Source organism: Dunckerocampus dactyliophorus, chromosome 16, assembly GCF_027744805.1.
Source record: "Dunckerocampus dactyliophorus isolate RoL2022-P2 chromosome 16, RoL_Ddac_1.1, whole genome shotgun sequence".
NCBI lineage: Eukaryota > Metazoa > Chordata > Actinopteri > Syngnathiformes > Syngnathidae > Dunckerocampus > Dunckerocampus dactyliophorus.
This window is the reverse complement of record NC_072834.1, coordinates 6,683,213-6,709,786: the sequence shown is the minus strand read 5'-3', so window position 1 is coordinate 6,709,786 and position 26,574 is coordinate 6,683,213. Positions and strand designations below refer to the sequence as shown.

At 40.9% G+C, this 26,574-nt stretch overlaps 1 protein-coding gene across 2 annotated transcripts in view; it reads left to right on the top strand.

Moving 5' to 3' along the window:
• phldb1a (pleckstrin homology-like domain, family B, member 1a) overlaps positions 1–24,203 on the top strand; it is a 30,334-nt gene extending 6,131 nt beyond the window's left edge. The window contains exons 5-25 of one of the 2 annotated variants that reach the window (XM_054755900.1): positions 1,511–1,636; positions 3,065–4,038; positions 9,375–9,575; positions 9,652–9,783; positions 11,310–11,447; positions 13,146–13,274; positions 13,750–13,905; positions 13,984–14,094; positions 14,157–14,246; positions 14,354–14,458; positions 15,469–15,591; positions 15,705–15,851; positions 15,996–16,136; positions 17,587–17,688; positions 17,750–17,816; positions 17,942–18,086; positions 18,236–18,326; positions 19,057–19,203; positions 19,705–19,924; positions 22,388–22,473; positions 23,462–24,203. In XM_054755900.1, the coding sequence (XP_054611875.1) occupies positions 1,511–1,636; positions 3,065–4,038; positions 9,375–9,575; positions 9,652–9,783; positions 11,310–11,447; positions 13,146–13,274; positions 13,750–13,905; positions 13,984–14,094; positions 14,157–14,246; positions 14,354–14,458; positions 15,469–15,591; positions 15,705–15,851; positions 15,996–16,136; positions 17,587–17,688; positions 17,750–17,816; positions 17,942–18,086; positions 18,236–18,326; positions 19,057–19,203; positions 19,705–19,924; positions 22,388–22,473; positions 23,462–23,602 (3,572 nt within the window). In that variant the 3' untranslated portion in view covers positions 23,603–24,203. The remainder of the gene's footprint in view (positions 1–1,510; positions 1,637–3,064; positions 4,039–9,374; positions 9,576–9,651; positions 9,784–11,309; positions 11,448–13,145; positions 13,275–13,749; positions 13,906–13,983; positions 14,095–14,156; positions 14,247–14,353; positions 14,459–15,468; positions 15,592–15,704; positions 15,852–15,995; positions 16,137–17,586; positions 17,689–17,749; positions 17,817–17,941; positions 18,087–18,235; positions 18,327–19,056; positions 19,204–19,704; positions 19,925–22,387; positions 22,474–23,461) is intronic. The other variant, XM_054755901.1, reaches the window with a different exon arrangement.
• The last annotated feature ends 2,371 nt before the right edge of the window (positions 24,204–26,574 follow it).

The following is a 26,574-nucleotide window of genomic DNA, read 5'->3' as shown; positions in this document are numbered from 1 at the left end:
AGGCAGTCAGAGAGGTAATACTATGATGTACTGTAGAACTGCACTGCATCATACTTTGAGATGCACTCAATTTGTTTTGCCATTCAAATAGGAGGTCATGCTTTCTTTCACTCTCTAAATGATTAGAGGTACTAAAAGCGAATGTAATGAATGAACACATTATGCTTCTTTTACTGTGATGCCACTGGATGCATTTCACAAATAAACGCTGTTTGTACAAAATAGGACAAACACTGCAATAATACAATCAGTAATACTAATACAGTCAGTGTAATTTTAAACTTGGCTCATTTGTGCTGCAGGTATGCTAGCTGCATGTGACTCTGAGTGATTCTTCCCGAGGTGTGATATGGTGTGGAAAAAGTGTTTGCCACCTTCCTGATTTCTTATTTTTTTTGCACGTTTGTCACATTTAAATGTTTCAGATCATCAAACAAATTTAAATATTAGTCAGTGACAACACAACTGAACACAATACGTAGTTTTTAAATGAAATTTTTTTAAATAAATAGGAGAAAAAAAAACAAAAAACCTAAATGGCCCTGCGTGAAAAAGCGATTGCTCTGTGGTCGGATGAGACAAAAGTTTAACTTTTTGGGAGGTGTGTGTCCCATTACATCTAGCATAAAAGTAACGTCGCATTTCAGAAAAAGAACATTGTACCAACAGTAAAATATGGTGGTGGTACTGTGACAGTGATGGTTTGCTGTCTCAAGACCTGGAAGACTTGCTATTATAAATGGAACCATGAATTCTACTGTTTACCAAAATAAGGAGAATGTCCGGCCATCTGTTTGTGACCTCAAGCTGAAACCAAATTGGGTTCTGCAGGAGGACAATGATCCAAAACACATCTGCAAGTCCATCTCTTATTGGCAGAAGAAAAACAATATGAAGACTTTGGAGTGGCCTAGTCAAAGTCCTGACCTGATTCCTATTGAGATGCTGTGGCAATTCTGCAAAGATGAGTGGGCCCAAATTCCTCCACAGCGCTATAAGTGGCTCACTGCAAGTTATCGCAAATGCTTGATTGCAGTTGTAATAACCAGTTATTAGGTTTAGACACAGGGCCATGTAGGTTTGTCATTGACTAATATTTACATTTATTTGATGATCTGAAACGTTTAAGTGTGACAAACACACAAAAAAAAGAAATCATGAAGGGGGCAAACACTTTTTCACACCACTGTAAGATAAGAAGTATTAAAGGAAGACACCTTACTCCCCCCTCACATAATCACACAATCAGTGAATATTGAAATCATTGAAAGTTGCACATTTACAATCTGAAGGCAAAGTGTGAAAATAAATCCAGATCGCAGACCTACTGCGCGAGCAAGCTTGTTGCTGTGTGGAGCATGACGTCATCACTCGTGGGCTGAAATCATTATTGGCCGAAAAAAAATATATCGACATGAACCAATAGCTCATTTTTATGCCAATATCGCCCGATAATATTGGTCGACCGACAATCCCTACTTGTTACCCATATGATCTTCTCTCCTCACAGGCTGCATGCTGTGTTTTGGTCAGTCCACATTTTTCCGCTTCAATCATCCAGAAGAGGCTCTGAGGATGAAGAACATGCTGCCTGGAGGAAGCCAAGCACTGAGCGCATCAAAAACACAGCCTTCTGGTAAAGAGCAGCAGGCCTGCTACACTACTATCTCCATATTAAATCCAGATTAGTCAGTGACAAATGTGTGCATAAGGGCAGGGAATTTCTTAATTGTCTATTCGGGGCACTTGGGTTTCATCTTATTATAATATTCCTGCTAGAACAATGACAGAATTCTTCACAAGAAACACAAGAGAACCTAAATTCAAAGGAAGGTTTATATGAATTAAACCATACGGTTGTGCTTTGAGACTCTAAATTGTCCATAGGTGTGAATGTGATTGTGAATAGTTGTTTGTCTATATGTGCCTTGGGATTGGCTGGCGACCAGTCAAGGGTGTACCCGCCTCTTGCCCGAAGTCAGCTGGGATAGGCTTCAGCATACCGGCCACCCTAGTGAAGACAAGTGGTACAGAAAATGGATGGATGGATGGTTGTGCTTTGACTTCTGTATCTCCTCCTTAGGTTAGAGGTGGGGTTTCAGAATTTGGATGAACTCTTGGTCATCATGCACGAGATGATGCAGAAATAGCTTGTTGAGAACTCATTATCTGTGGCCTATATTCAACAGGATCTGGCCCATTTAAATCTACCCATTACACTTGAGGTGTGTCCCCATTGTTAAACATGATTATTGCTTCACAATGGTCTAAAAAGTCAAATTTTGCATATTAAAAGTGCCTTTTTATTTTAATTATTCAATCACCAGACACTTTTACAGTATAATAATCAATTCATTATTAATTTAATACTAACATCCAATTCTACAACGATAATACAATTCCGCTATGACTTTGTCAGCGGTAATAATTAAACAATATGTTCATTATTGAAGTGGTGTAAAACATATTAGTTACAGGTTACAGTATAACTCAAGTATAATAATACAGATATATCAAATAAAGTAAAATAAAATATGTAATGAACACTAATGATATATTATATTAATCTCATTAAATTGTGCAAGTGTACTCATTTAAGTGCCTGGTGAGCGTGTGTATGTGGCCAACTATGAGTGATATTTAGTCCATTCTCCACTGACCTTATTTGATAAAAAGAGTCGTAATGGCACCACACCCTTCCCAATGTTGGGCCCACTCTTTCCTGACCAAGCCCTGATTTCATGAGAGGCACATGGCTGTAGCTTTTATATTTAGAACCTCTAGATCCCTGAAGGATTACAACACAACTGAGCAGCATAACATCCCCACCACAGAACACAGGCCCCGAGACATTTATCACTATTTCAGCCAGCAGAGAAACAATGTGTGTATGAGCGGACAATAGCACATCCAAGCAAGCCTATTCTTCCTTTTAAGGTGACCCTGGGTAGATTCCTCCTCTGTTTGTTTACTTGTGTTTGTGCAACTGTCCTCCTGAGTGTGCCTCTATGTTTATTTAACAGCAGTCCTCATGCACAAGTGTTTGCATGTCTCTCTCCTGCAGACTCCCATAGCATCCTGAATGGGAATCATCAGTCTTTTAACACCAATGGCGGCCCCAAAATCAGCAGCCTAGTAAAGGACATCCATGAGAGTCTCTCACAGAAGGTGCCATCATCTCCAAAAACCACAAAGTTGTCTCTTCATGAGCCCGCTCGGGACATTTTAAATGGTAGAAGCAGTAGTACAAAAGAGGAGAGCAGGACTTCTGCGGGAAAGACTCCACCTGTACCTCCCCGGTCCGGCACACCTGTGCCCCATCCACGAACTTCCCTCGCTGTGAACTCAAGTTGTACGAATGATGGGCAGCGAGCACAAGAGAGCCCAAAGCTTCTTAGGAATGTCAGGTCAGAGGTCACGTCAAGCCCCACACTGCCCAGCAGGGGGTCAGGACAGGGCATAAGTCACCACTCCTCACCGGCGGCTCCAGCAAGCCCTCGAGTGAGAGGTTCGTCTCTCCAGAGGAGACAACCAAGTCCCATGCGAGATCAGCTCACTCATGCTGATGCCCAACAGAGGCTTAGAACTCCGGAGCCAACTGGATCCACCAGCCTTCCTCCTCTTAGCCCTTATATGTCCCGCAGAGGGACTCCAGGATCACAGAGCTTCACCACCAAGCCTGTCCAGGGGAGCCCGCAGGGTCATCGCAAAACCCCCTCCAAGGCTGAGGCCATGAGGGCGTTGTATGCCCAGAATCCATCCCCTGTGACCGCACAGGAGCCTGGAAGAAGACAGCAGGCTAACTCCAGCCTCATCACAGCTCCTCTGTCTGGCTCATCTCCTTCCGCGAGCCCTCACAGCCAAAGAAAGCCCTCCTGCAAGAACGGATCATCCGGCAAGGAATCAAATACTCTGAAACCGTACAGCCGGGAGCGCAAGAACAGCATCTCTGCCATCAGCGACAATGAGGATGAACTACTGGAATATCACCGCTGGCAGAGGGAGGAGAGGCTACGGGAGCAGGAAATGGAGAAATTGGTAAGTGACGCATCTCAGAGAAGATATGAGAATAACTAACCCAATTCAGATTTGATATAGATTGGAACTTTACTTTTTTAGTGGGCTGTGCAGTGTACAGTCATCATGTATTTGTGTGTGCAAGCTAACTCTTGTACTCCTGAACAAAAAAAAAGGTGACAAACATGCACCCCTATTGTGTTGCCTGTGCTATTAATTTTATGACAAATACACCACATGGCTGTTAGTAAAGTCCCAAATTTGATCCATAAGTCAGATTGACTTTGAATTTCTTACACAGCTCAATGTACGCTACAAAACACCCATTATAACTTTGGGGTGTTTATCTGAATTTGGTACACATCTTTACGGGACTGACAAGCATATGTTTGTGAAAATTGGTGCAAGATTGGTGGGAAAACATGGCCGCCAAAAAGTCTTTACAAGGACACGAGCGGGACTTAGCAACTACCCATAAGTCATGGACCATTTGTCGATTATAAAACTTATCTGTATTACATGTATGCTATAGCATGTCCTCCAAAGCACTTTGACCACAACCCATAGGGGGCGCCACAAATGTCATTTTATAGCATTTGACATTAAGATCATTTCAACAAATAATCCTCAATTTATTGCAGGTGTCTTGTATTAAATCCCGATTTTACACAATAGAGAATCTACGAAAGATGAGCACACACACCCTGAACACAAAATGCAGTTTTTAAATGAAACTTTTAATTATTAAGGGAGAAAGCAAATCCAAACCTACATGGTTCTGTGTGAAAAAGTGATTGCCCCCCCGCCATCAGTCTGGAAAAGGTTATAAAGCCATTTCTAAAGCTTTGGGACTCCAGCGAACCACAATGAGAGCCATTATCCACAAATGGCAAAAGCATGGAACAGTGCTGAACATTCAACCAAAATTACCCCAGAGTGCAGTGATGACTCATCTAAGAGGTCACAAATGACCCCACAACAACATCCAAAGAACTGCAGGCCTCATTTGCCTCAGTTAAGGTCAGTGTTCATGACTCTAATAAGAAAGACACTGGGCAAAAATGGCCTGCATGGCAGAGTTCCAAGACGAAAACCACTGCTGAACAAAAATTTTGCCAGAAAACATCTTGATGATCCCCAAGGCCTTTGGGAAAATACTCTGTGGTCTGATGAGACAAAAGTTAAACTTTTTGGAACGTGTGTGTCCCATTACATTTGCCATAAAAGTAACGTTGCATTCCAGAAAAAGAACATCATACCATACCATCATAACAGTAAAATATGGTGGTGGTAGTGTGATGGCCTGGGGCTGTTTTGCTGCTTCAGGACCTGGAAGACTTGCTAGGATAAATGGAACCATGAATTCTGCAGTTTACCAAAAGAAGGAGATGTTGACCTCAAGCTGAAACCAACGTGGGTTCTGCAGCAGGACAATGATCCAAAACACAACAGCAAGTCCACCTCTGAATGGCTGAAGAAAAACAAAATGAAGACTTTGGAGTGGCCTAGTCAAAGTCCTGACCTGAATCCTATTGAGATGCTGTGGCATGACCTTAAAAAGGCGGTTGATGCTAGAAAACCCTTTAATGTGGCTGAATTACAACAATTCTGCAAAGATGAGTGGGCCAAAATTCCTCCAAAAGCGCTGTAAGAGACTCATTGCAAGTTATCGCACACGCCTGATTGCAGTTGTTGCTGCTAAGGGTGGTTTAGGTTTAGGGGGCAATCACTTTTTCACACAGGGCCATGTAGGTTTGGATTTTTGTTCTCCCTTAACAATTTTCAATTTCAATTTTCAACAAGTTTCATTTAAAAACTGCATTTTGTGTTCAGTTGTGTTGTCAATGACTCATATTTCAATTATTTCACAAATGGGGTAAACACTCTTTCACAGCACTGTATGTGAATTTTCATACAGCCCTTCATCAGATCTCATTAGATAGTCGTGACACTGGGTTGTGCAAACATGTTTTTAAAGGATGTAAATATAGTAGAGAAGGCCTCATGACTTGTGGTATGCTGACGCCATGTCTTGTCTTCACCTCTTGGCATATAGCCAGTAGCGCTCCTCCCTACAGTGCAATGGCACGATCACTGTACGTCGGCCTAATTGTGACTCTGGGTGACATCCATAGAGGGTGTGGCTGGTTATTGCTCACCACTATATTTTACCGGTGACTTGAAAATGGTGTTTAATTTTAAAACCCATACTGAAGTTTCATAGACTGCATACTGGCTATGCATCACTCATCCATACCCGCTAGCCCCCCACCCATCCCAGCTGGCCTCTTGACAGCTGAGGGGACTACAGGAGCCAGTGGGGTGGGTGGGGTCTATTTCAGGAACGCAACGGTTTCTGGTAACAAATAACAGTTACCGACAATACGCATTTGGAAAGGATAGACATCACTATTATATGAACAACTTTTGACTGACAGTGTTAGAGGGCTGTTTATTGTTAATTATTATGGTTTGCGTTGGTGTAGCATTGCACTGCATCATACTAAGACCTGTTTCCTCACTTACGTGGCTAAATATGGTACCAAAATATTGGGAAAATGTAATATTTATTGTTAAATTAATATCTCTCTGACATGAGGTTTGTAAAAGCGGGGCATGTGTTGGATCTCATTAGATTAGATGTGCAGATGTACCTAATGTTGTGACCTGTGTATATTACTTGGAGACTTCTGATCAATATTTGCTTCAGATTTTCTCTGAATCGGATGAATTCTTCAATTCTTGTTATGTATTATAATATAATTCAATATTTTATTGTACATAATAATAATAAAAATAAATAAATAAAACTCTGGCTGTCAACTGCGCCAAATGAATTGAAGATTTAAATCAAACTATTTCTCTATTTGCCTACATAGTCTCTTTCATAGTAGCAGAACTTCTGAATCACACTTTAACCAGTGGTTAACAGAAATGTTTTTGCGCGCCCACCGATTTGAAATACTATTGAGAAACTGATAATATCTGTTTATTTATCTGTACTGTACAGACTGAACTCGAAACTGAAACCAGCGAAATGGAACAAAATGGAGAGCAGTGAAGCATACAAGCATACTGTACTCAAGAGTAACATTGCATGCTGAGTATGACAAATTCATACATGTTGGCAGGTCTGCACTAATGTTGAAAGTCCTCCCTGCCTCTCGTGCACACTCCCAAGGGGTCCAAGCCCACTATTTAAGAAGCACTGCTTTAACAAAACTTTATAACTGTGTTATGAGTATTGTTGCATTCAAAGACACCACGTAATTTCAGTTGAACTGAAGTTTTAAGTGTATTTTTGGGGTTTTCTGAGTACACATAAATGTGATAAGAATATTCATCTATTGTTTTTATTTGTCTTTCTGTTTATTTAGAGCACACATACATGTATAATAAACATGCTGTTGTGATGTCCGGAGTTCGGAGTGTCTGTGAATTCACCTTGAGGGTGGGAGTGAGGAAGTTTTCTTCAGAGGATGAACAGAGAGAGAGAGTTTGAGAGTTGGAGATACATTCTGTACATGGTGTTGAAATTGCACTGCTGTGTTCATGTATTTAATGAGGTAAATTAGTCACCGCCGTTAATACCTTAGTTTTGACAGCCCGAAATAAAACAAACATTTCTAAGAAGTCAACTGTGCACTTCTTCATTCAGGGCGCTTTGGAACCTCAAACCTGGGGAAATTGTTGCAGGAAATAGTTATGCTCTGTTGGGACACATTAAATAGGTTACTATCAAATTAACTGGCCAAGAAAAAAATTGACAAAATAAATTTTTTTACTCACTTGTAGTAAGTTTTGAATTGATTAAAAATAACAGTAGCAGGAACATTATTATTATTAATATAGTGTCAAATCAAACAATATGATAGTAGAGCAAGACAACATATTAGGATTTAAAATTGATTATAATGTATAATTTTAATGTAATGAATGACTCGCTACCTTGTTGATAAAGCTGCTTTGAGAGAGAAACACATTCAAGAATCTTATAGACCAGAGAGGACAAAGAGAGGATTTCCTCTCAGTGTGCACAACTTCTGTTCTGCAAATGATCCCTGTTGCACTTTACTGCTTGATAAAAGGAAAGGTCACTACAAGGGAGAAAGTGACATAGAAAAGTTAACTTTAGACTTATTACAACAGGGTGCATGAATATTTCTGCTCTTACGAGACTATTTTTTTTAAATGACAGCTAAATGTTACAATCTATTGAATCCAAAGCACTGTATCTTTATGGCCTGTTTACTTAACATTTTAGCTTGCTACTCCGAAGTTCACGCAGTGTGTTTCAGCTGTAATTTTATCACTTTTCATCAGGAACATAACAGAACCTCAGCACTACTCAGAACTATAATTTTGCTTTGGACTTGGTGGTGAACAATCTGGACCATTTGAATACCAGCTAAAAGTAGCAGTGTTTGCTTTGCAGGTCCAGTTGTTTTTGCTCTAACTCTTAATTTGTGTTCAACTGGAATGATAATTATATATTTTGCTCCTATTTTGGTAAATGCAAGCATTTGATTGTTCTTAGTGATGAGAGTCCGTCACTTTAACTCTTTGTGGGGAATTAAAAATGTCAATATTACACATTTATAAAAGTACAGTACATCAAAAGTTGCAATAATGATGTTGATGATGCCGCATGTTGGCCTCACAGTCAGGAGATCGAGGGTTCAAATTTCCATTGGGGCATCTCATGTGTGGAGTTTGCACTTTCTGTGTGTGTGTGTGTGTGTGTGTGTGTGTGTGTGTGTGTTGTTTCCCCGGGTACTCTTGCTTCCGCCCTCATCTCAAAAACATGCATGTTTTTAATGGGAGACTTTAATTTGTCCATAGGTGTGAATGTGAGGGTGAATGGTTGTCTGTATGTGTCCTGCCATTGACTGTTGACTAGTCCAGGGTGTACCTCACCTCTCGCCTGAAGTCAGCTGGGATGGGCTCCAGTTTACGACAAGTGGTATAGAAAATGGAATGGATGTTGATGATAATAATGTACTACTATGACTGCTACTAATAATAATTCATTACTTACCGGTAATTATTATATGGAATTATACCCCCTGCCGGTTACAAAATTAAGAAACTGAACAACTGAATGAATTAAAACCCCCAAATTGTGCAAATCCAATATAGTACATTTCTTCTCAGTGACCTAAGCACAGTCTGGTTTAACTTTGTTGGCCCCCTACTGTGACCAAACACATCAACTTTGGGCCTCCTGCTATCAGTTTACAGCCATCCAGCCGCTGCGGCTGTGGGACAGCTGCTCAAATGGGGCAATGTCACTCAAGGACACACTGCAATAGGATATATATGTAAAGTCCTCTTGATGGCTCCCCCCTCTTCTATAGGAGAGACAGAGGCTAGAGACCATCCTGAATCTGTGTGCGGAATATAATCATGAGGACAACACCGTGGAGCTGGCAGAGGTGGTGAGGAGCGGACTGCTGATTGGTACTAGAGGTACAAGAGGAGAGATTCAGCGGATGAAGGAGAACGATGAGGAGATGCAGGCCGAGGAGTCGAGCAGCACAGAGAGCACACATCAAGAGGTGAGTTCAGCGCATCGCAAGTGTTCTGCTCCCTAGAGGAATTTTATAACAGCTTTGAATCCTAATTTGACAACAGTGTGAGGAGGTGTCAGCTGTTCCGGAGCAGGTGCACCTTGAGGAGGAGAGGAGTAAGATCTTGGCCAGGGTGGATGACCTGAGGCACCGAGTCAGCGAGCTGGAGCAGCAGCTGAAAGAGACCAAGCAAGAGGTGTCGTGGAAAAAAATCTATCCTACCTAACAAAGAGATTGCCTGAAATAAAGGCGTAGAACTCGAGCAGTTTGTTACCTTTTGCAAGGAGATCAGATAACATACAGGGTGCATAGCAGTCTGCGGATGTTTGGCTAAGAGTAGCTTCCTGACTGAAACGCTCTACCTCATCACATGCAAATGAATTACATCATAAAAGAAGCCCACTCCAACCAGGTGCAAGTGTGTCTCAAAAAGCAGTTGCATCAACAGGAGGTACCATATTTTCTGGACAATCTGGAGTATAAGTCGCATCAGTCAAAAAATGCGTCATGAAGAAAAATCACATGGAAGTTGTCCTGGACTCTAAGTTGCATTTATTTATTATGTACAGTCATGGAAAATATTATTAGACCACCCTTGTTTCGTCAGTTTCTTGTTCATTTTAATGCCTGATACAACTAAAGGTATCTTTGTTTGGAGAAATATAACAATGACAACAAAAATAGCTCATAAGAGTTACATTTTTTGGCAGTACAATGCTATAGCTATTCATGTAAGAACTTTAGTAATTTTGGTTATTATCAAGAAAACCATGGTTTGCTAGATATCAGCTCTTGAATTCAACGCTTATGAGTCATATTTGTTATCATCATTATATTTTTCCAAACAAATGTACCTTAAGTTGGATCAGGCATTAAAATGGATCAATAAACTGAAGAAACAAGGGTGGTCTAATCATTTTTCCATTGCTGTATTTATTTCACAAAATTCAAGACCAAGAACAGACATTTTATACGGAAAGGCAAGTTATTCAACTACACAAGTAGTAGGTGTTACATTAACAGTTATTGAGCTACATCGTAGCATAAAGAACATACCCTGGAGGCTAGTTAACACAACAAACCAGTGTGTCCAACAAGCAGGTTACCAGTAAGCAAGTTCACCAAGCTTCCAACCTCATTCCACATTAATGAATTCATCGAATTCTTCATCCTTGGTTGTCAGAAGCCTAGAGCGCTCTCCCATGGCTGTCGACGATAACGTTCACTCCTTGGTTCATGTCAGTCAGTGTGAATTATAATATAAACACATGTTAAATTAAATATATAATTTGATATATAAGTCACACCTGACTATAAGTTCCAGGACCAGCTAAACTATGAAAAAAAGTGCAACTTGTAGTCCGGAAAATAGGGTACTTCCTTAGACGCTCGGGTCCCAACATATGATTTCAGGACCCGCTACTGGTTCTGACAAGGGGATAGACCTGTAGAGGAAGCCAGATTAAATGATGATATTTTGCTGAGGCTCCACAAATGCTTGTCACACTTACGATACAGACAACCTCCTACTTGAAAGTTAGTTACTGTAAGTTACGTGTAAGACCCAATGTGTTGAGATATAACAATTTCAAACCTGCAAAGAGTTATATAAATAATACATATCACTTACTGCTAACATGTGACTTAAGTTATGCCAGTAAATTTTTCCATCAAAGAGGTTAGCAGTGTTTTTCAGACTCTGACTACTTGTGCGTTCCCCAGGTGGAGATGGAGCAGGCTCTGCTGCACGCCGAAAGGCAGGCCGAGCAGGAGCAGGTGGAGGCCGAACGAGAGCTCATTGCTCAGCTGCACCTCAAACTCAGCCAATTGAACAAGGCCACCCAAATGGAGAAGGACAAGGTCTGCACTCACACACACTGTGCAGGAAATATACACAGTGCACGTGAATGTTGGATATGTGCCTAAAACAGAAGGGACTTTCTCAGGTCTCCACTGGTTGCTTGTGTAGTGGCTGAGGGCCCTCATAACAGAAAAGCTACTTACTGCTTTTTTTTAACATGAACTCTTTCTTACATGCTGAAATCTGACTTGATTGATACTAAACTGCTGATTTCAACCTTTTTGAGCTTTTATTTTTGCTCCATGCCGTAAACAATATTAATGAAGCATCTCAAATTCTAAAAATACGCCGAAGTGCCTCATTTTACTTACTTGAACTGCCTTGGTTGCATGACTTTTCAGTTGTCTTTTATAAAAAAAAAAAAAGTTTTCTCAGATGTGTAGACTAGGGATGGGCAAGTGAACATATTTCTTTCGAAAATTATAAGAAAATATTTATATTATTTTGGGAGATACAAACTATAATGTAAATTACGTCATTTTCGTGTTTCTACAATAAATTCCAAAAATAATAGTTTTAAAACAGTTAACCGTTAAAAATGTTGGTGAAACTTGTCATGGGTAAAACATAATGATGCTAACTTGGAGCTAAACGAAAGCAACTTTAGCCTATTGATTTTTGTTGACAAATATGAACATGTCAGCTAGTGACAGTCCAGCAGCTATAAACAGATATTTCAAAATTAAAAGCCTCAGTTTTGCACATGTAGCATATTATACGGTGGGACCTCCGTGTTCGTCATTAATTTCTTCCAAAAGGTCAGACTAAAACTGAACCCTATGAAATCCGAGATCATTTTTGCCAGAGGAAATAATGTCAATCCAATTAATTCATTCCAGATGCCCAAGAATGTTAACAAAAAAATCTTAATATAAAATAATTATAGTTGTACATTTTGAAAACAATGTGAAATAATTATAAATAACGACTGGATGGAACTCATTGCTGATGCGGACTTCATCCTGGCGTGATGGAATTCAATAGTGTTTCTCAACTTCTTTATCAAATTTCTGGCCCTCACAACTTTTTTTTTTTGGCCCCATGGTGGGTTATTTAGCAGTCACACTCAATAAAAAATGTACGGACAGTGAGTCAGCAACACGTAGGGTGCTTTGTTTGGGCATTCGAATTCGCGGAACGATACAATACAGGGCAAACGGGCTAGTTTGTTATGTGAAATACTGTATGAAAACCAAAGCAAAATTTTAGCGAACATTTTTGACGAAAGCTGAGGCATACAAACTGTCATATATTCCCCTTATAAATGAGCAAAAAATAGAATGTAACTCAAATGAATACCAATGCTAACACTAATATCTATCCTATTTACTCAATTACTATGACAAAATGACTGAACAAAGCTAGTGATGGCGTAAGCATTTTGAAGACTATTGCAAGTATAAAGCATTGGGCTATTTGTAACAAATATCAAGGACAAAATGGCCCAACATTCACTTTCTTTTAGCTTGGAATTACATATTGTTGCAGTAGTACTTGCAACTTGGTACTTTTTACCTCCTGATTTCTACTACAACTTGTTGACAAAAGAAATTGGCTTTGCTCTCTTGTATTAAGTATTGACTTGCGTCAAAATGTTTCCGGACTGCAAAAAGTGATTAACCTATTGATCATGCCCATCCTTAGTGTGAACACAATCGCGCGTGTGTGTGTGTGTGTGTGTTTTCATGTGTTTTTAGGGGAGGGCTAATGTCTTGGCTGAGCGGAAGGTCCTGGAAAAGCAGAGGAATGAGTACAATGAGCTGAAGAGGCAGTTTGATAAGTGCCCCTTGTCTCTAAGGGAACAGTTACAGGAGCAGCTCAGCAGGGTCAGTGTTCTCACGCAGCCCACTGGCTGGCAACAGTGAGTTACCATATACTGAACACCAAAGAAAGTAGACAGACATAATAACCCTGACTGTTTCCAAGTATTCAAGTACGACTGACTTCTGTGCTCTCCTTTTTCTGACTATCATTTTTTTAAAATAAATGTTGTAGTCAATGCCTTTTGTAAGTATATGACTATTCAGCAGGCTTTGCTTTTGCTATTCTGACAGCTTAATTTCTGCTGTGTCATCATCATTAATCTTATTAACATTTTAGCTCTAAAAGTTTGCATGCATGATAGTATGATAATCCCTTTTATTTGTGGAATATTTTCAGGCACTGACATATGTTATTGCATGGGATGTGCATAATGACATGGATTGAGACAAGTTGATCATGTACTTTTGTGTCAACTGACGGACGATGCTCCTTGATTGAGTCTTCCCTAACTATTTTATTCAACCTGTGTACGGATAGAAAGCGGAAGCCCTGGACTCTGGCACCAAGCAGTTTGAGGAACTGGAGTTCTGCCAGCTGGAGGAGGAGAGCAGTCTGGAGGAGAAAAAGGAGACTCAGAGTTCGCAGTTTCTTCAGGAGCAAGCCGAGCATCACTGCAGCGTGGCCAAGAGGAAGGTGGGAAGTCCAAGAAAAGCTCAAGTGCAGCACTACTTTAGTAAATCAGTAACTGACATCATGTATGTCTCTTCTCAGGAGAAGGTGGCCGCTCTGGAAGCTCAGGTGAAGCAACTGGGCTTACAAGCTACTCGCGACTGTGACAGGATGGCCAAAGAAAGGACGGCCACTCTGCAGCTATTACACAAGGTACTATCTTGTCATATCCTAACTGCTGCACAATATGCATACTGCAATGTTCTTCCATTTAGGAGCAGGACAGGCTATGTGCCCTAGAGAAGAGGTACCACGCCATGACGGGTGGCAGGAACTTCCCAAAGACCAACAGCAAAATTAAAGAGGTAAAATGAAGCACTTACGAGGTTGTTCATGTGGAGGAGGGTTGCTCACACACAAACAACAATCCTTCCATGTTTATTGTTTGAACTTAGATGAGCTTTTTGAACAGGATTTACTCCATATCAGCGAGCCTGACCTTGTTTATGAGGACCCTTGTCCCTCCTCTACCTCACACATCCACTCCCCTGAAGTCTACCCTGTTAGGCTACAGGAGGTAAAAACAAACAATATAAAAAATATATTATGAGCGTTCCAAGCATGCTCATTATTAGTCTAGGAGTGTTTGCTTTCTTAATTCTCAAACCACAATTTTGGGTACTCCTGCACAACCTAAAGAGATCCAATACAAGAGCTGCTTCTGATAACAATACAGATGGTCCTCGGTTTACGTGTGTTGTGGGTGCCTATTGGGAACAACACGGTGCGTGTGCCTGCGCAGCTACACAGAGGAAGGACAACATCGCTTATTAGTTCATGTTTTTCACGTCGATATGTCTCCCAAGTGGCAGTGTGCCAAAGAAAAGAAACGCCATCACCATGTACAGTACACGCCAAAAGTTTGGACACACCTTCTCATTCAATACATTTTCTTTATTTTTATGACATTGTAGATTCTCAAAACTATGAATATAAATATACATTATAAACATTCATAGCTTAAAATATACAATATTTCTTAAAACAAGAAAAATAGTCTGCCAGCAGAACAAGGAAATTTCTCCGGTTTTCTCCGGGTACTCCGGTTTCCTCCCACATTCCAAAAACATGCATGTTAGGTTCATTGGCGACTCTAAATTGTCCATAGGTATGAATGTGAGTGTGAATGGTTGTTTGTCTATAAGTGCCCTGCGATTGGCTGGCGACCAGTCCAGGTTGTACCCCGCCTCTCGCCCAAAGCTGGGTTAGGCTCCAGCATACCCCTGCGACCCTAATGAGGATAAGCAGCATAGAAAATGGATGGATGGATGATTTTGGTTATTTAATCTTGCAGTGTAGTGTAGGTGATCATAGCTCATCCTTAGTAATCCGGGAAACTAAACAACAAACACAAATGCAGCACCTGATTCATGTTTTTGGCCTTGTTTTTGTTCAGGCAGCTCCAGCTCTTGTTTTGGGTTGAATTATTTGTGAATTATTTGTACCTAATGTTGTGGCTGATGTTTAGCTGATGTTTAGCTGAGTCATCTTCAGAGTATACCTTTGTGTTGTTGGCTGTCGATGCAGGAGTACCTCAGGCTGTCTGATGTCTATAAGATGTATGGAAACGCTTCTGTGCACCCTTCCTCTTCTTCCCCTGCTGCCCTCCACTGCCCCCCCCTTGCTGTAGCTGAGGCTTTGCCGTGTGAGGTAGAACGCCTGCCTGATCTCTGCCATCAAATTAGAATTACAACTCCGCCTGTCTTTTTCTGTACCTACTTTCTGCTCTTTCCTTTCTTTTCTCCGTGTGTGTCCATATGAAGGACTACATCACGGTCAGTCAGTTAAGCCACATTTTTGGCATGCAGAGACCTGATGCCTCCTCTTCCTCATCTATTGCATCATTCCACCTTGCCTCCTCTGACTCCACCTTCACATGCCACCCAAGTTCCTCCCTAGTCTCTGCAAAGGTTTGTTTTCCATCTGTTAAACTGCTTTAATCTTCTAAAGCTGATTTCATGTGAAATGATTGGCAGGTGTTGATGTTTGCACACCTTGATGCTTATCACTGCTGCCTCTTTGTCCTTTGGCTGCGCTGCTTTTCATCACTTCAGAGTCAGCCTGAGCTGAGCAGGAATGCAATGCCTCCTATTAACCTCGAGCGCTGGTACCAGGACATCATGGCTGCGGGGGAGCCTCAATCCAGTCCTCCGCCGCTGCCTGCAAAGTCTGTTTCTGCACGCAGACACGGGCAGGTAAACTGTTAGATGATGATAGATACTATATTGATCTCCAAGAGAAATAAAAACTCCCAGCAGCTCTGAAAAAAAAGATGATGCACTAACAAAACCAAAAAACGTGGCCCCAACCACATGCATTTTAATAGTATGGTAAACCACGATGGCTGTCCTGAAATATGGCAAAACAACACCAATACCTTTAAGCGCAAAGGTGAAATAGGGATAATCACATAGTCTCAATAATTCATGTTTATTTGTGTGCAACTTCCTTTGTACAGTTGTTGATACATCAACAAGGATTTTTCCAATATTACCAATTTGTGTGAGACTTCACACATTAATGATGTCATAAAATATTACAATTCAAATATTATTCACAAATAATTCATAATAATGATTAGCATTGTTATTCATTATAATACAATATAATACAAATCATTATTACAGAATTTACCTACATTTTAGACAGTATTATTTTGCTTGTATTTGGGATCTAGAGATTTATCCATGCAAACCAACAGGTTACACATGGATGCGTACCGCTACTCGGTTGGTAACGTAAATTGTTAGTAACCGGACTGGAAAAAAAGTACAGTAGTTACTGGTGTCTCGTTTCGGTGGTAAATTAATGCAGATTCAGCCACCTGCAACAAGTGTTTGTAGGTGATATTGTGCAAGTAGCGTCTTGTAAGTAATGTAGCATCCTGATAGAGGAACACAGAGTGTGACGCTCTTTTTAACATTGGTGGCATCCTAAACACAACAGCAGTGCTCAGTTCTAACCCCACACACACACACATTTCTCCTTCGCTGTCCACTACAGCAGCACAACACTTCCTCGTTACCCACCAATCACGACCACTGCGAGTGAGGCACATTCAATGATATCGGAATTCTGAAGAACAACACAAAGCAGGCGGTTTTTTTGCACATTCTTTGTATAATGTATAGCTGCTGGTTTTGCTGTAACAATTATGACGGGGTTGTTGTTGTGGATTTGATTTTATATGGGTGAATTTATTACATAATTATATTGTTATGTAAATTATTGAAGTATGTAGATTACTATTCTGTTAAACATGAATGTCACAAAATTACGTAAATATTAAAAGACATTGTTTTTGGACACAATGTGTATGTTGTCCTTTTTTTAAAGTAGCAGCACTGTTTCAAAAGTACCGATTTGGCACCGGTGTTGGGTAATATCTAAATGATACCGAACCTTAGTGTTGTGATGCTAATTTTAAGATAATGGTGATCAATGAAGCCGTGATCAAACAACTGTCGAGCATCTAAAAATGTGATATCCTTTTTTATTGCACTTTTTCACTGATAAAAATGGGTCTTGAATAAGAGAGATCGTCTTACATTCATGGTCGACTTATATTTGCGTCAATACAGTATTTAGCCTAACAGAGGTCTTCAGCCTTTAATAAAATGAACAAATCCATTTGTGTTCTTTCAGTTACTGAAGTCAAAATCAGACGGTGAAGTTGGACAAATAGTGTCGTGTCCTCCTGCCAGCTGTGTTCCAACTGCGACCCCTTCCACCCTGTCCTCCAACAAGGTAAGTAAGCGTCAGTTGATGATCACGTGTTCACATTGTGACGCATCCTTCTGTCTCTCAGGGTTTACAGTTACCGCTGAAAGATGTGTTAAACCCACTGGACATGGACTTCATGAGGCTGAATAAAGGTACTTTTAAATCTTACATATTCATAAGATGTGACACAAACTATACTGTACTTGGTGTGTTGTAGTTACTTGACATAATCAATAGAGGGCACTATGCATCTGTGACATCTGTCTTGCTTCTACAGACGCATCTCCCACAGTACATCACTCCATCCTGCATCATCAGTGTCCTCCTAGCGGCACCCAGGCGTATGACACCCTGAGTCTGGAGAGCTCAGACAGCCTGGAGACCAGCGTCTCCACCAGCAACTCAGCATGTACGCCAGAAAGGTGAGAGACTCTGTTTCCATGGCAACACCCAACTTTACACCGTATATCAGGAGAGGGGGTCAGTGCTTCCAATGACTTGTACACAGTCTGTTGCTGCCATGGCAAAACCTAATTTATATATATATATATTTACTGTGTTTTTGTTGTAGTGCTTCTGGGTTGGAGGCCCAGAGGTTGGAAGAGATGGAGAAGATGCTGAAGGAAGCACAGCAGGAGAAAGCCAGACTCATTGAGCACAGAGTAAGCTCTCACATATTATACTGTAGATCAGAGGTTTCATATGATTACCGTATGTCCATACAGTATAATGTGACTGCAAACAAAGTATAACATAACCAAGTAACACAAATGCTACCATAGCACAATACACGCTGTAACATCCATCCATCCATCTTCTATACCGCTTCTCCTCACGCTGTAACATAACACAACAAAAATGCTAACATAGCGTGACATGACATGATTAAACATACTGTACTATAGCATAGCATTGTATAGCATAACATTGCACAACATAACAGAACCGTAACACACCATAACACAATACAGTATGCATGGCATGGCATAGTATACCATAACATGATATGCCATAGCAAAGCCAGCGACATAACACATAACACAGTATATAGCCAGAAAATAGAAAATGTAATTCTGTACCAATGTGATCAGTTGGCTTAAGGTAGTGAAATGCTGTCGTAAGTTTTATTTCGAGTCTTTGAATTGTTTCCACATATTGACACAAGGTAGACATAGCTGTAAGTGTGTGAGCGCAGCAAAGGATCATTTTACATCAGCAAAGAATTGCCTTTTACACACAGACTTCAGGGAAATACTTGACATAACCTGCGACTGGGATTTGAACTCTCATGTGGCTCCCATTCACTTTGTACTGCAATATTTGCCTACCATTAACATACTCTCTCCTCTATTTTGTCTTGCTGCTCTCCCCATCTGCTCCATGGCCTCCCAGGAGAGGGAAGCGCAGGCTCGGCGACATCTGCTGGAGGAGGAGCGCAAGAGACGTGAGGAGGCCGAGAGGAGGCTCCTGGACGAGACGGCTCACAGGAGGAGGCTGGTGGAAGAGGAGGTCAAGATGAGGGAAAAGCACTTTTCCCAGGTCAGTCAGTGCAGGCAGGAGGGAGGAACGATGGGCAGATCATAGATTGTCGACAGGGAAGTGAAGAGGATTGGAAGGGATTTTAAGGATGTTTTGATGGGAGCAATCGTTGTCATTATTTACATTACTGATTATTTAGTTTCCGGTTTTTTGTTATCCAGTATTTTTATAAAAACTGCACACAATTCTGAACAATAACAATAGCACTGACACTAGTGATAACACAATACCAGAGGAATCCTGGCTGATCACTATAGATACATGTCGCTCTGCTTTTTTTAAAATTATTTATTTTATTTTATTTTATTTTATTTTATTTTTTATTTTTTTATTTTTTATTTTTTATTTTTTATTTTTTATTTTTTATTTTTATTGTATTTTTTTTAATTTATTTTTATTCTTATTTTTTTGTCGCTCTGCTCTGAAGGCGGAGTCCAGATTGTAGTGGTCACTATGAAGCACTGGTAGCAAATGTGCACTGAAGTATTGTTGTCTTCCTAGGCACGTCCAATGACACGATACCTGCCCAACCTCAAGGAGGAGTTCGACTTGCGTGCCCACGTGGAGTCATCGGGCCACAGCATCGACACGTGCTCCTTCGTCATCCTCACAGAGAAGATGTGCAAAGGTCATCTGGTCAAGATGGGCGGCAAAATCAAATCGTGGAAGAAACGCTGGTTCGTTTTCGACCGACTCAAGAGGAATTTCTGCTACTACGTGGGTAAGGATCAGATTATATGACATCATCACTATTTCAATATGGGATTCATTACCGTATATGGAAGTTCCTGTATGAGACACTTGACACAAACCACACAGTCAAACATCTGAAACCAGGCCTCATATTATACTGTTTTTTCCACTACTGGGCCCTACTGGGAACACGTTTGTGTGTCTTTAGCTTTAATGCTAATGATCTGAGCATGCGGCTCCAAGAATCATCCACTTTTTGCTAGGGGTGTCACAAGATGTTTTGTGACAAGGTCTCGCGAGATTAAAAAATGACAAGATTTCTCATTCAGAAAAAAACTGTCTCGTGAGCACTAGTTGGGAGAAGTGTCTTGCCCAAGGACAGAACAACATGGACTGGGATGGAGGAAGCGAGGTGCAAACCACCAACCTGCTCTACCTCCTGAGCCACTACCGCCCCCAAATCATAAATAATAAATGCGCTTGGGTGCTAATTTTTATATACCGGTTTATATGAGAAAATGACTGGTATAAATGATCATTTTAAACGGAAAAAGCAGATATGATGACATGTTTTTCCTGTGACTGCGCACCACGGCACACTGTATTGCCGCCTCACGTGTACTACAACATGGTCCAGCGGTGGCAAAAGAGAGAAAATGAGCATGGCTGAAGGCGGATGAAAAGAAATTGTTGCTAAACGGGGAAGAACCTCTGTAATATGGAAGTGGTTTGGTTTCGGTAGAGCAGATGTGGAGCAAGAGACTATAATATGCAAAGTTTGCAAAGCAACTGTGACGGCAAAAGGTAGGAACACGACAAATTTGTTCTCCCATCTCAAGCACAAACATAGAGTTGATGTTCAATTTTTGAAATAAAATGTAACTCTGCTTTAATGTTTCCTGATAATATTGTCTTTTTTCCCCATATACCAGAGAGACTATAATTATGAATGTCATTTCTTTAATATACTGTATAAATTATGCTATTTTTAAAGGGGTGCGCTGACTTTTGCACACAACTGTTATTGACTTTCTCTATAACTTAAATTGCAGTAATTGTCTTATTTTGCACAAACATTGTTTATTTGAAGCTCCCCACAACATTAGTTTGAGGGAAGAGCTGCTACCAATATTGTAATGAAGTGCTGGACAGTATTGGTGTATCACAATATTTAGCATCTCTAGTTAGAGCATCATTAAAAAGTCAATTTTGCCTACTAGGGGACCTTGAATAGAGATATGAGTTCACGTTTTGCTGGTCAATGGCTGTGCTACAAATGATCAAATTACCAGATCTTCCCGATCTGCTGACTGTGTGGCCAACATGCTAACCATTAGGCCACGGTGCGGCTCCGTCAATTTATCAAGGGCGTCATAATTATCGACGTGTTTTTTTTGTTTTTTTAATCGATTTACCGATTATCGTGACAGGCCGAGATATGAGCTAAATAAAGTTCATGTTTGAAAGACTTAGTTGCTCCAAATGTGGCATAGCATTGAGACCCGAGCACCTCTACAATTCAACACAATTAAAGACTTGTTTGTCTTCCATCAGGCACACACATTCATTTCAAGTTAAAGCCTCAGACTAATGGGATCAAGTTGGAATCGGCTTTTCATGATAAACTTGGGGTCCAAACTTGATGAATGCACTTCAGCCAACAGCATCACCGTTGTTGTTGTGGGCTTTGAAGGCTTTGCTCTCTTGTTATGTTTTTGTGATGCCAGCCAGCGTCTATTCTTCTGGAAGTAGACTCTAATTAAAGATGCAGTACGTAGACTTTTCCTGCTCGTCAAGTTGACGCCAGTTTGGACCCCTCACAATATCTGAGAAGTTTGGAACAATTCACTGGTGTGCTTCCATATATGATTTTATAATCATATATTTAAATGATACTTCTCTGTCTGCACTCACTCGTCTAGCCTTTTCACCCGCTCACTCCTGACTAAGACGACGGTGATGATGGTGATGAAATCAGATGCAATGCTTTGGCGAGATGTGTTTTTCTTGAGGTGAAGGCTAGCTCCTGGCTTGTTCCAGACTATTTAAAACCAAAGTCGCATTTGAAAAACACTTATCTCATTACTAAGCAGTTTTGGCTCGTGGAACAAGGCGCCGTTGCACAAGATTGCCTTTAATTGTTGTCGGATGTTTGCCTCTGAAGCGACAAAAGGAAAGTTGTGTTTATTTGGTCAGCGGTGGAATCTCAAAGCGCTTTTTTGTTGACAAAAAGTGTAACCGTGCCTCAGAAGCAGTGACAATCAGCGTGTTTGAGGAAAACAAGTCAGGTTAATGGGCTGCTGAAGACTTGAGGCAAGGCTTGAAATAGACTTGCACTGGTAATTAACTTTTACCCTGACACCGCTTTGCTCATTTCAAACTTTAGGAACTGTCTTTCATCAAAGGAAACTACTGCAGCGCTTTAAATGTAATGCCAAAACTCAATCAATTGATAAATCTATTTGTTTTCTTCTTCATCATCATCTCCCAGACAAGCATGAGACCAAGCTGAAAGGACTCATTTACTTCCAGGCCATTGAAGAAGTTTATTATGATCACCTACGCAGTGCCACTAAGGTAAACACTTCTTTACTTATTTCCTACTTCCTCATTTTTCCTCATTTCCTACGCTTATTTAAAAAAATCCACAGATGGTTCTTCTGTACTTAAGCCAAAGTTCTGGAGAGACCACTGTGCTAAAGTTGGATGGCACCTTTCATATCATCGTAGCTGTAGTTTGCACTGCATCATACTGAGTAGCGATGTCCGATAATATCGGTCCACCGGTAATATCGGCCCGATATTGCATAACAATGTGATATCGGTAGACATGGGTATCAGATTTTCCCGATAATGTAAACCGATATTAAAAAAAATGTTGTATAGACGGACATTTTAATGTTCACATGGTCAGGATGACACCACAGTTTGTTCACGTACGGTGCAAGCCCACCTCCTATGCGCTTCTTGTTCCTGGCCGCTCTGACTGTACTGAATTCGGCTAGCTCCTCACGTTAGCCTCTGGGACGCTAGCTCTTAGCCTTTCGGTGAAGCACAAATTTGAAGGTCTTGCTCGTCAATCTTGCTCGGTGATAAAAACAGCTGAAAAACTTGACAAAGACACAACAAGAAGAATAACATTTGAATGAAAATAATATATTCCGGTCGATTGCAAGAGACAGGGAGACAGCTAGGAGAACGCAAGGAGAAGAAAGGAGCCGATACAGCAGATAGCTGATAGAGGAGGGGCGGGGCCACTTGAAACAGAGATCAACTCAGATTTGAAAGCATTATATCGCCCCATTATCACGATCCCAGCTGACTTTTAGTGAGAGGCGTGGTACACTATGGACTGGTTGCCATTCAGTGCATGCAGGCGCCACGCAGAGATGCTCCACTCCTCCATTGCTTTACATCATGAAAAAAATACAAGGAAGCAAATAAGCAGTCCCAATGGGACCGTCAGAAAAATGTTAGCACATGCATTCATATTCTCTGTTGTCCTAATGTGTCTCAGGTGCCTCATAAAAATAAAATCCTCTCCTTTCTCCATTGAATTCTGCAGAGTCCCAACCCGTCTTTGACCTTCTGTGTGAAGACTCATGACCGCCTTTACTACATGGTGGCGCCTTCCCCGGAGGCCATGCGGATCTGGATGGATGTCATAGTAACGGGCGCGGAGGGCTACACGCAATTCATGAGCTGAGGGACCCTGCGGAGGATGACAGGGGGTGTGAAAGCCGGTCTTGAAAGCGAGCTCGGCTGCTAAGATGGAAATCGATATGGCGCGCGAAGGACATCTGAGGAGACCAACGATGTGAAGGCCCGACGAGCCGGCGGGGGATGTAGTCGTGACACAAGTGTGCTCTTCACTATATTAAAATGTGATAATAACGACCGTATCACCACTTTTAAGAACGCCAGTCTTTGATTGCAGTGTCGGCACTCTAACATGTTCTTTTTTATACATTTCAATGTACCGCTCAACCATTTAGTAGCCAGTATTTTAATCGTTGCTTATTCATGGAACTGCCAAATCATTTTTGTTATGTTCATTGAAGCAAATAACAGCCGGGGTCTCCTATAAGCGCCGGGTCAAACAACATTGGCATTAACAGCTGTGGCTGTAGGCAACCTTCTGATGTAATTTTTTTTATGGCAGTAGCAGCATTTGACATATCACCTGGCAGATAACTAATTGTTACAGTATAAAGTGTTTGTATTCTACACAAATATGTAAAAAAAAGTCTTATAACTAAGTCTACATATGTAAAGAAATATAACTATGGTGCTTCTCTTTTGTCTGATAAACTGGTGGTTTGTTGCAGACAATCTCTTCATTAGTGTTTCCAATACTCTATTATTAACCTCATGTGGTCTAATGAGCTGCTAGCTTTTAAACAAACACACAAACTGTAACTCTCCACACACTGGGAGTTCTCTATTTGCATAAGAACAACAAGGTGATTTCTTCAGTAAACTGGTTCCTTAACTAGGTTGTTGTAATGTTAATTGACCTTGTAAATGTAATTAATGAGAGCACAAGGCTCGTGGTGCACTGCTAATGTTTTAAAAATATGCCAAACACACATGATTCAATATCAAGAAATGTGAATGATGTAAAAGAAAATAGGAAGAGGAAAAAAGGAAATATCCAGCAAAAACAAAGCATGGCCACCGTGTGTATGGAATGAAGTCATTGCATGCATCCGTGCAATATTTCAAGAGACACCACAGCCAGCAATCACAAAAATCCAGCAGTACCAACTACCGGTAGATTCCGCGCACGGAAATGTTAATTTTTTCCGAGTTTGAACTGGAAAAACATGCCCGTTTTAATTATCAAAACGAACTTTAATGAACCACAAACCAGCAGGGAGTGATTTTATTTATCTGCAGCTTCACAGACCTTTTACACATCACGTGGCCTCCTTTGACCTTGGGAGAGATTTTCCGCACATCTTTGAGCCTCACGCTGCAGCCGGCAGAATAACAAACACATCTTTAAGTCGGAGCTGTCAGATTAATGCCCAGATGATAAGTATGAGTGACGTCCAGGCTTATAGATGGTCTGATACGCTCACTGGCCACACGATTAGGTACAGTTGCACAATCCGGGACAAGAATATGGAACAATGATGATAATGCTCATGTTTGATTAACCCTGTCAGCAATATTTTTGTGATTGCGGTTGTACTTTGCTGTGGTATACAACTACAATGTACTACGTTAGTTAGCGTCATTACAGTAATTCTGTCCAGACGGTCCAAATCCAACCGAAATGCAAAATCGCATTTTTTCAAGTTGCTGAAACTACACTTTTCTGGGCCGGGAGGTGGGGGAAAACTACCGCACATTCATCGGGGGTCCTGGCAGGACCCAAAGATGGCAAAAAACACAAACCCGATCAATTTTTCCCATAAGAAGTCACGTAAATCCAATGAATGAATTCAAGCGAGATCAGCGCTCTCTTCACCACCTTCATGTTTTTCCATGAGTTATTTCTTGAATTCAAGAAGTGTTTCTCACCTCAATAACCCAAAAGGGAGCCAAAGAAAGTTGCAAGTTTGATCAAGAAGATGAGAAACCCTGTGACGCTGCATTTGGTGTCAATGGGACACAATGGTACTACAGTAATATTACATAACCCTCTAGAAGGCGCTACTGAGCGGGATTTGTGGGCTCGCAGCCCTTGAAAAAAGTGCATTTTCCACAGAATATGCACATTTTCAACATTTTTTAAAGCCCTCTAAATCGGGGGTGTAAATCAGGGGTGTCCAAACTTTTGCCATAAGAGCTGCAACAACAAAAAAAGGCTGCGGGGTGGGGGGGTGGGGGGGTGGGGTAACTTTATATGATATTCTTCACCTTTTTGTTTACTTTAACTGCATGCTGAAACCAAACCAATGTAAAGTCAAAATATAGCATGTAGTTTCACATATTTCAAGAAAAACTGCCTCCATTCCAGCTTTGTGTTGCGCTGACAAAGCAAACACTGACGTAATCTGACTCGCAGGATGTTGTCAGTAATGATAGATGAAATGATACCGTTTTGATGAAATGGCGCTGGGCTCATTATCATCATGAGCTGCCAAAGATATTCTCTCCAGCATCCTTCACAGTGAAACACTTCCACAACAGGAATCAACACTGTTTTAAAACAGGCGGACATTTGTAACCCATAAAGATGCACATCCCAACATGACATTAGACTCATTTGGGTGATTAAAGAGACATATTTCCTGCCTGCCTGGCCGCAGACACGCCCGCCCACACACACACACACACACACACACACACACGCCAGATGAAAGCATCGTTTCACCAAATGTAGCTGATACAGCCATCCCTTTTCCCCGTTTGAAGGCGATGCTAAATAAACGTCATGAATTGAAAATGGGATACACAAGTCATTAAATCACAATACGAGAGATTTCCTGGCAACAACAATGTTATTACAACCAGAGGGGGAAACAATACAACATGCAGCGCTGACCTAATGAGGCCAACAAAAAACATCCATGTGAACGCTGCAACCGCACAATGGAAATCAAACGCAGTCACCAACATGAAGAACACACTTAGAGCATCACATGATACACAGCAGCTCCATAGTAGTATGCTCTTATTTCATTCCAGGTCAAGGTTCGTTAAAGGTATTTGCTAGGTTGCTAGGTG